The 10,202-nt window shown below is 37.0% G+C and overlaps 1 protein-coding gene across 1 annotated transcript; it reads right to left on the bottom strand.

The window, feature by feature from the left end:
- Positions 1–6,289: 6,289 nt before the first annotated feature.
- On the bottom strand, positions 6,290–7,927 carry LOC141251813 (uncharacterized). Its single transcript, XM_073670421.1, has 3 exons — positions 7,841–7,927; positions 6,762–6,816; positions 6,290–6,660 (listed from the first exon to the last, which is right to left on the bottom strand). Exons 1-3 carry the CDS (start codon positions 7,925–7,927, stop codon positions 6,290–6,292), a joined length of 513 nt encoding a protein of 170 aa, XP_073526522.1.
- Between the last annotated feature and the right edge of the window lie 2,275 nt (positions 7,928–10,202).

The raw sequence follows: 10,202 nt of genomic DNA, 5'->3' as shown, positions 1-10,202 counted from the left end.
CCTCCTCAAAAGGCTGGAAAAGCAAGCCGGTCAGAGACGAATTGTTGTTGTTCTCGGCGAGAGCAGCGACCACCAAGCCACCACCATTTCCTGACGTTTTCCGCCCAAACTCCTTAAAAGATGAAGGGGCGGAAGCACAGAATCCGAAGTTCGAATTCTCAGAAATCGAGTAGCAAGAGCGAGAGTTCATCAGCAGAGGACTCGTAAGGAGCCTCTCACCACTGACGCCGGGCAGAGAAACCGGTGAAACTGTTCCGAGATACATTTTTCTTAGATGGACAGAAGAATCGGTAGAGAAATGGACAGATTAATGGAGTGAGAGAGAGAGGATGGAAGCTTATGATTTTCAATGGCAGATGGATAGTGAGGAAGCGAGTGATTGAATTTATGGAGGAAGGTTAGCGAGAGGAGACCACACAACTGGTATGAGGTGTCGATATGGATGAATTTGCAACCCTTAGATGAGATAGGAGGTGGACGGTGGAGATGTAAAGGTCAAAAGAGGCGTGTGGTGAGCTCGTGGAAGATGGAAACCCTAGAGAAATATCAGGATTATTCAATCTCTATGGATAACCAATTCATTTCCAATAGCATAGTTCACGCGCTCAGGTGCTGGCGGTAACGCACGGCGCTATAGTGTCCGACCACGTGGCAAAATGTAAGAGGTGGTGTGGACAGGCTGATGGAGTAGTAGATGCTAGAAACTTACGTGGTTAGCTGTGGTCTGACAGGATTTGTCGTCATACTGCTTGTCTCTTCTGGAATTCACCTAAAGATTACTGCCATTATTTTGGCCCAATGATGATAGATTCAGCAAGGCCCAATCGGCCCAATCAAATAAACCGTAGTATGACCTTCTACAACGGAATAGGAATCAATTCAAATTCTCCACTCTCTCTATGCTTACTTTAATACTCCTTTCAATATAAAAGGACTATTTGGCATTCTAAAGTCTTTAATTTAGGATTGATAAGTAAAACTATGTTAAAATATTTGATTAGCATATAAATTTTAGGATTTTAGGGTTTAAAATGAGCTTTTTGAATTTTGTGGTGTATATATAATTTAAGGTTAAATTTCACAATTTTAAATTTGAAAAAGTGTATCAAGAAAGAATGAAGCTTATTATAAAAAATGGAAACCCAAATTTACTTGTTGACTGATCATTGACCGATATTATCATTGAATGTGTATTAATGTATAGATATCATGAGCTAATGAACTAATGCAGAGAAACCATATACTAATGCATATAAATCATGTACCAATGCATAGAAATCACGCTCTTTCATCACAAAACTCATGCACTTTGCTGTAAACTCATATATTTTTTTCAACAAAAGTCATATATTTTATATTAAAACTCATGCACGCTACACTAATACTAATACACTTGATGGTAAAATTCATGCACTTTTTCAATAAAATTCATGCACCTTATTAAAACTCACGCGCTTTTAACCAAAACTCATACACTTTACACTATTACTTATACACTTTTTTATAAAACTCATGTACTTTATGATAAAACTCGTGCACTTTACTGTAAAATTCATACACTTTTTAATAAAACTAGTGCACTTTACACTAAAACTCATACACTTTTTAACAAAACTCATGTACTTTATAATAAACTCATGCACTTTAGTGTAAAACTCATGCACATTACTGTAAAACTCATAAATTTATAAAAAAAAAATAATAATACACTTTGCAACAAAACTCATGTACTTGATGGATCATGATACTAAAGTAGCGTGTTTAATTGATAATTGTTTCTTTGTGATACGCTAATACGGATCAAGTCAACCGCGATCATGGCAGAGTGGGTCCCATGTCCGTACGCTCCTCCTGCTTAACGTGATCCATATCAACGCGATATATGATAGAATCAGGACCACTTTTTTGGTCCAATCTAGGATCCATGCCTAAAGACAACTAAAAATGTCGTGCAGCATGAGCATGTAACACATGTATCGAGCAACTCACAAGCACACACCTTCCCTTTTCCCTATAAATAAAAAAGGAGAGGTTTTTTATATCTAAATCTGTGTTTACGTTTGTGCTTAATTCCAAACGTCATTAACACTAATGTTCATAAATCATGCATTAATGTCAACACTCCAACCCTGGAACAAAGTAACCATGCACTAATACTAAAACACCAACCAGTGACCTGCATTGACTGTCGTTAGCCGGCTTCGACCGGGTGTTGACCGGATTAATTGTTGGCCACGAGTGTTGACTGTTGACCACATGATAAATTCTAGCCATTGGTTTTAGATGTATTTTCATTTTAATATCGATTCCCATATAAATCGGATTCTTAAAATTTAAAAAGTATTATTTTAAATCTCAAATTTATAGTTTTAAAATTTTAGAATGTATAATTTATCATATAAAATATAATTACATAAAAAAATACGATAGGGAGTATAGATTATTTCTTCGTGGTGTCGGTTTTAATAATCATAACAGTAACACATCGGTTACGTTATATACATGAGAAATGCTTACTCGAACTGAAGATATGCGCATTGATTGTTGTCTTTCATGAGCAACATGTTTGACATATGTCTAATGGATATAACACGCTCTAATAACAGGTTGTCTTATTCAAATCTTAATCTTGTTAATATAAGTATGTCACATAATCGGGAAAAAAAAATTCATTGTTCACTCTTTTCAAAAAATTTCATATTCTATTCACTTTTCCAAATATATTATCAAAATATTCATTTTCTAGGAAAGATTCGAAAGAGCCGTTGTTCCAAACGGCGGTTTTTTTGAATATCTGTACCGGACAACAGTACGTATATGAGACGTCGTTCCAAACAACGTCTTATACACATATTTATATATAAAAAATAATTTATGTGTGAGATGTCGTTTTAAACGGCATTTCACATATATGTATTTAAAAAAAAACATTACTTGGATGATTTTTTGTGACTATACATTACAAATTTTAATCATACATAATTTACAAGCCATTTTATAGATAGTATGCAACTATGCATATGCATTACAAATTTACAATCAGTGTTTGCTACTAGACTTGTTAGATACTACATATCAATTTGATCATTTAATTTTCTCGTTTACTTAAACTCAGAAACAAGGATCAGTAGAGTACAATATTTGAGAAATTTCATTCCCAAAATTTCCCAGCTTATCAAACAAAAATATCACAGCTCGACAACAAACTCAAATACAAAACAGAACAAGGTAATGTTTCAATCAATCAATTTAAATCTCCTTTTCTTTTCCAGATAAAATGCCATTCCCCACTTACTCTAATTTGTACTACCCAAATTTCATACACGATTCAACCCTCATTTGATCTGGTCAATTGCTTTCTTTAATTCCTACGCCATGACAACCACCGACCACCACGACGGCCTCCGGTTCTGGCAGTTCATGGTTGCCGGGTCCCTTGCCGGATCGGTGGAGCACATGGCCATGTTCCCCGTGGACACTCTCAAGACCCGAATGCAAGCCGCCCTCAAACCCGGCCCGGCACAACCACCCGCCACCGTCCGAAACTCCCTCTCCTTCCTTCTCCGGTCGGAGGGGCCCGCCGGACTCTACCGTGGCATATGGGCTATGGGCCTGGGCGCGGGCCCAGCCCACGCCGTCTACTTTTCCGTGTACGAGCTCTTCAAGAAACTCCTCCTCCTCGAAGGTGGAAATCACCACCCGGCAGCAGCCCACGCGGCGGCAGGAGTGGGGGCGACAGTGGCAAGCGACGCGGTAATTACGCCGATGGACGTTGTGAAGCAGAGGCTGCAGCTCAAGGGCAGCCCTTACAAAGGGGTGGCTGACTGTGTCAGGCGGGTGGCGGTAGAGGAAGGCGCGGCCGCGTTCTATGCGTCATACCGGACCACGGTCGTGATGAACGCGCCGTTCACGGCTGTGCATTTCGCAGCCTACGAGGCTGTCAAGAGAGGGCTGCTGGCCGGGGAGGATGAAGAGCGGTTGGCAGTCCATGCTACTGCTGGTGCTGCTGCTGGGGCTGTGGCAGCGGCTGTCACCACCCCGCTTGATGTTGTCAAGACTCGCCTTCAGTGTCAGGTAACTTAGGATTTGTTTTATATCCATGACGGAAAATGATATGATGTCATTCATATCCATATACTTGGTACTCCTCGTACCCATATTTTGTTTCTACTTTGACTTTCTACACTATTCACGTTTTTGTAGAAATTTCTCGTTTTTTGTCAATATATAAAAAATAACATAGTCATGTGTGGTCTTGTTTTATTCGTCTCAACGAGTACTTTAATAATAACATACTTTTACGATTTCTAATAACGTACAATTAGAGATAATAGGGATAGAAAACTCGCGTTGGCAAATGTGTCCGGTCAAAATAAGAACAAAATTGAGGGACGGAGGGAGTATATAGATATGGATATCAAACTGATATTGGTATTTAGTATGATAGTACATAGATATCAGTATATTTAAATGATACCTTTTTGTAAGTTTAAAATGTTGTTTTGAAACCTCTTCATAAACTGTTATATTAAAGATATTACTTATATTCATTCCTATATCTGAGACATTGATACTCATATCTTGATATCCATATTAATACTCATACCCGATATCTCACATATGTGCACCCTCTCGAAACTAATATACGATGCAGGGAGTGTGTGGATGTGATAGATATAAGAGCAGCTCGATAAGGCATGTAGCGGAGGCCATAGTGAGCCAGGATGGGTACCGTGGGCTTACCAAAGGGTGGGTTCCTCGGATGTTGTTCCACGCGCCTGCTGCAGCCATCTGCTGGTCTACCTATGAAGCCGCCAAAGCCTTCTTTCACTCCACAACCAACACTAGCTAGAGGTCAATGACGACGTAGGTAAGTCTATCTTCACTCGGTCTGTCTGTAGACTAGTTTTGTAATAAACAATTGCTAGTGGGTCAAATTGACAATCATGAAAATCTACATATTACTCATTTATGGATTCGTTGTGTCTTACATCTTTGTCTCAACTTTTAATAACGGAAAATAGAAAGAAAACAAATCTAGACTAATTTTAATGATGATTCGCTAATTCAAATAGTGAAAATCTAAAATTTACGTGTTAAAATAGCGCAGGATGGGGAGTATCTCTCTTTCCATAACACAATCCTTGTTGAAGGGAGATGCAAGACTATGTTGTATGGTGGTATGAAGCATGTCTTCTGTCTTGATAATGAACAATGACATGAAAATTATCTAGATTCGTTTTCTTTCCATTTTCGTTACCCGGAAAGTTGAAGCAACCGAGCAACTCCATTACAAAATTCATTTAAATTCTAGCTCCTAATGTAACAACGCATCTACTTTGGTTGATTGTTTACGATCAAAAGTGCTCTCTCTTTGAATACAAAGATCAAACTGTCCACTGATAGAAACCACTTGAGTTTACGAAACCACTCTATCTAACTAAACTCACGAGAGAAAATTGAATAAAAACTCTCTACTAATTCTTCTCTTCTATTTTCAACGACATCTTGAAATGTTAAAATAATATAAATAGACTAGATTAGAGGGCTGATCGGATGCGGACTAATTTTCCGGTGCGGACTGTGCGGACTAGTATAATACACCAGTATATTACTGTATAGTGCACCAGTGCACTACTACAAAGTGCACCAGTGTACTACCGTAGAGTGCACCTAGTAATGCACTACTGTAAAGTGTACCATTACACTATTGAGGGTGCACCTTAGTACACCGAGGAGTGCACCTTAGTATACTGAGAAGTGCACTCCTACCAGGTGCACTCTACAGTAGTGCACTGGTGCACTTTGTAGTAGTGCACTGATGCACTATCCAGTAATATCCTGCTGCACTGCAATAGTCCGCACAGTCCGCACCGGAAAATTAGTCCGCACCGGAAACGTTCTCGACTAGATTAACTTCCATTAACGGTCTGGAAATAACTACTACTAACTCACTAACTGAGAAATCAAACTAATTAGATAAATAAATAAATAAATAAACTAATTAATTAAATCGGCTGAATCGAAATTCCAGAACCATATCATCCACTCACTCACACTCACTCAGCTTGGAATGGAAAATTCATCTCCTACCTTAACACAAAAGGATCTTCAAACATTCCTTGAGCAACATAAAAAGCCAACAGAACTAATAAAAAATGTTATATTATGCACAATAAAACTCACCAGTGAAACATTAATGAATTTCTGAATCCAGCAACACAATCAGGCAGGAGGAGTTTCCTTTTTGACAGGAAACCAATACAATCTTACACCAAACAACGCTTACTCAGAACTTATCAACTTCAATTCCATCGCGCAGAACCTCATAAGCGTCTCTGCTCCTAGACTTCTTCATCCCAGCTGTAACATACAATTTGGACTTCTCAGTAGAAATGCACGTCACTTTAACCCAAATCACCAGCTTAGTTTTAATCCCTTCAATGTCAGCTAGCTTCCCTTTCTCAAGATAACAAGTCACTGTGCTGGCGAATTTCAACACAGACGAGTCCTTGTAGCCCACTTCACAGATTTTGGGTACGTACACTATCAGCTTTCCTGTCTTCTCATCAAACTCATAATGGGTAGCATCGCGAGGGAATATTCCAACCGGTATGTCATTCTCTTTCAGAAGCTCAGGCAATGGTTGTTGCATCTTTCCTGCAATTTCGACATTAACCAACATAGTTTAAGGTTTCAGTTGATTGATTACATTAATTACTACTCCTGCACTTGCAGTGATGATATAAGGGGAACAGAACCTTTGAGTTTGTTGACCAGCCATTTGGTACCATCTCCGATGCTGCTTGACAAATTCTAGTTGCCAAAGAAAATCATTAGTATTTCAGATTAAACATGAATTTATGATAGTTGCTTGACTGCTAAACTATTAACTGCAAAAAACAAGGAATAATCATGAAATAAGAAAATGATGGATACAGCAAAATCTAGCCAAGTTTTCACATCTTTTATAGGAAAAGACACCTCAAACCAGAATACCCAAAGTGCAAGACCTCAACGTATTCGATTATTCAAACTTGGTATACATTACAATCTTATAAATATTACATTTTAGGGAAATTGAATTGTGAAATATCCATAAAAAACCTTTTTCGAATACGACAAACTGGACCTGTGTTAGGAGGCAAAAAATTAGCAATATAAGAACATTAGTTTACATGGTTTAAATCATGAAACACTCCAAGTGAAGGATGTAGATTGTTAGCCCAAAAATATTTCCAGTTACATTTTTCTTAAATGCTACAGGATCAGATACACTAATCTGTATGGAGTAGTAGCAATGGTCTCTTTCAGTTATTCACAATTTTAATTGGTGTCTGATTGAATTTATTGGCATCATTAGCAGCAAGTTCCTCTACAATCTATCAGAATTATAAATTCAACCTGAGCATTTTCTGCAAATCTGAAAATACCATGAAAATTGGTCCTTAGACACACATTAAAATTAATTCAATAGCTCCATATTCGATTCCCCTAGAATTAGCAACATAGATTTCTCTGCAATCAATTATATAATCAGATTATCATGCATCGACAGAAACTTCTCAAATTATCAGTGACATATATGGGGCTTACAACTGATCATTACAAATTCAACCTTGAAAAAGGAACTAACAGATGAATCGTATCAGCCTTAATTTTAACCATAACTTCCACAATTGACCAAAACCCTTTCATCCTGAAAGCAGGCTCAACTCCGTCTCCTATAATCAAAATGGAACTCTCTTTGGATTTCTAGTTTAGAGTTTCAAGCCATAGCTGGGACAAATAAGGGAGAAAAGGCAATTGATGAAAGTTAAAGATAATAAAGAGGACTCACGTTGAGATCGTCTCCGACGGAATTGAGCTCCTTATTGGCGCGTTGACCAACCCAGTAGGATCCAACCTTGTTCATTATAGCATCCATATTTGATTCTCTCGCTCTCTGACGCTAACAGGACAGATGATCGATGGATTCTTCGTCTTCCTCTCAGACGAAACCAAATAGGGTCCAGAAGAGAAGAGAATCCCCCATCTAGAAGAGAGAACGAGTCTCGGGGGAGTTGGTGCGCATTCAAAATTGGCGACTAGGTCAATCCTCATCATCGAAGGTGAAAAAAAGTCGTCTTCCCCGAATCTCGCAAGTTGGGATTTTGTTCTCAGAAGGACATCCAGAGTTAGTTAACGCAGTCAAGATCGTCCGTTCCATATAACAACAATTTCACACAACCGCATTTTTTAAAATGAAAATCTGCTATTATATTGAGTCAAGCTCCCAAGGCTAATAAATGTTCGGCTGGAAACGACCGTTTGTTCGGTGAATGTAATTATAATAATATTACTCCCTTTGTTCCAAAATATAAGACTTATTGTTAAATTTGTATTATTTATAGTTGAAATTAATTTTCTCGATTCTTGTTAATATATAAGGAAAAACGTAGTAATGTGAGATCTTATTTAATTCGTCTCAATGAGTACATTTTAATAATATCAAATTTTTATAATTTATAATAATACACATTTAGAGATATTAGCGATAAAAAACACACATCGGCAACCGCGCATCTAACAATGAGTCTTAAATTTTGAAACGGAGGGAGTACTTATTTATAGGTAGATTTTGAAAGAAATTAACGTTCCAATAACGTTCAATAACTACATTATAATTAACAAATTATGTGTAACGAACAACCCCTTAATATATAGACCATATTAGTAAACATTATTGTTCAATCGGGCAGCTAAATGCGTCATGGTGTTTCTTGACCTTTTAAGACCATTCACAATAGAAAATTTTTACTTGAATTTTTAATACTATTTTTTATGTTTTCTTGAAACATATCTAACTTTTACTCATAATGGATAATTAATCAAAGTCTTATAAATTCATTACTTAAAAACTAAATAATAATAGTTGTGAAAATATCTTAATTTTAGAAGTAAAAAGGAAAAAAAGTAACTGGTTACTTTTTACTTTGGGTAAGAGAAATGAGATTGTTGAAGAAAAAAATGTGAAAGAATAAAGGTAAGTTTTGTTGCACATCTATGAACATATTATTTACTTTTATTTTATTTTTAAAATTTAATAAACTCTAAGTAAATGACCTAACAAAGCTAAAATTATAAGTGAGATATCTGTTACAAACTGATTCAATATCTTGAAGGAGATGTGATGTATAAGACAAGTCCCTATGTTGTTCCTTTAGGCTTGTGATGAGGGATTAGCAATCCGACTCGAGAATGACCGAATTGTATCCCGATTAGACAACAAGATTAACAGTGCATTTCATAGCCATCGTTTCAACCATCTGGATAGGTTGGAAAGACGGAACTCTTTTACCTGCTACCATTAACGGATGCCCACTGTTTCATATCCATTGTTTTTTTGCCTTAATTGGTTCTTCTGCTTTTGTATTTGGGCACAAGTCTTGTGGTCAAATTCTGCTAGGATTTTGTTAGAACTATAAATAGCGGTTCTTTGTAAATCCTAGAGATAAGAGAGACAAGCAGTTTTGTAAGATGAAAAAAGCCACCATTTGTAATCTATCTCCAATAATAATGTGATCTCCCTTTGCCCGTGGATGTAGTTGATAGCATCCATTTTGTACATATTTTGGGAATCTAGTTGCATCTTAGTTTAGGTCATCTCCATGCATATTTTACATATATTATGATTAATTTCACATTATCTTGTATTCGGAGTCTACACTCGTTATTTTATGTATTTAAGATATTTTTAGCCAAATTAATACAAGACTTTGGAACCGCTTGGCACAGAATGGATTGGATTAGAGCTGGAAATGAAGTTCAAGAATATTGATTAAGGTGGCACAACCCATGACAAGTTGGTAGGAGTTGATTGCAAGTTAATTAATACAAGAGACGTTACTGGAATTTGGGGGGTTACGTAGTAAATGAGAGGAAAGATTAATGAGGGGCCTTTTGGTTTTAAAAACATTACTTTTAAAGGGAAGTTTTTGTTCTGTAAACTTTTGGGGTTTTGTTTTGGGAGAGAAGACAACAGTTTGTCCTTTTTGGACGGCTGTGGGATTGAACTCCAAGACGGAGTTTCTATGCTAGTTTGATTCAAAGCTTGGTATTATCGTTCTATCCTTTTGTCAATTCGGATTGTTTTATTATTGAGATTTAGTTTTATCTCCAATGTTTATTGCGTAATCCATATAAATTGATGGCTAGTCTAA

The sequence above is a fragment of the Phyllobates terribilis genome, unplaced genomic scaffold (assembly GCF_046119375.1).
Source record: "Phyllobates terribilis strain yellow unplaced genomic scaffold, ASM4611937v1 Scaffold_7749__1_contigs__length_35642, whole genome shotgun sequence".
NCBI classification, from domain to species: Eukaryota; Metazoa; Chordata; class Amphibia; order Anura; family Dendrobatidae; genus Phyllobates; species Phyllobates terribilis.
This window is presented reverse-complemented; position numbering and strand designations above follow the sequence as displayed.

Coding starts and splice junctions, on each gene's coding strand:
- LOC141251813 (XM_073670421.1), bottom strand. CDS start 7,927: ATGGATGCTATAATGAACAAGGTTGGATCCTACTGGGTTGGTCAACGC. Junction 6,817..7,840: donor CCGTCGGAGACGATCTCAAC/GTGAGTCCTCTT, acceptor TTTGGCAACTAG/AATTTGTCAAGCAGCATCGG. Junction 6,661..6,761: donor GCTGGTCAACAAACTCAAAG/GTTCTGTTCCCC, acceptor TCGAAATTGCAG/GAAAGATGCAACAACCATTG.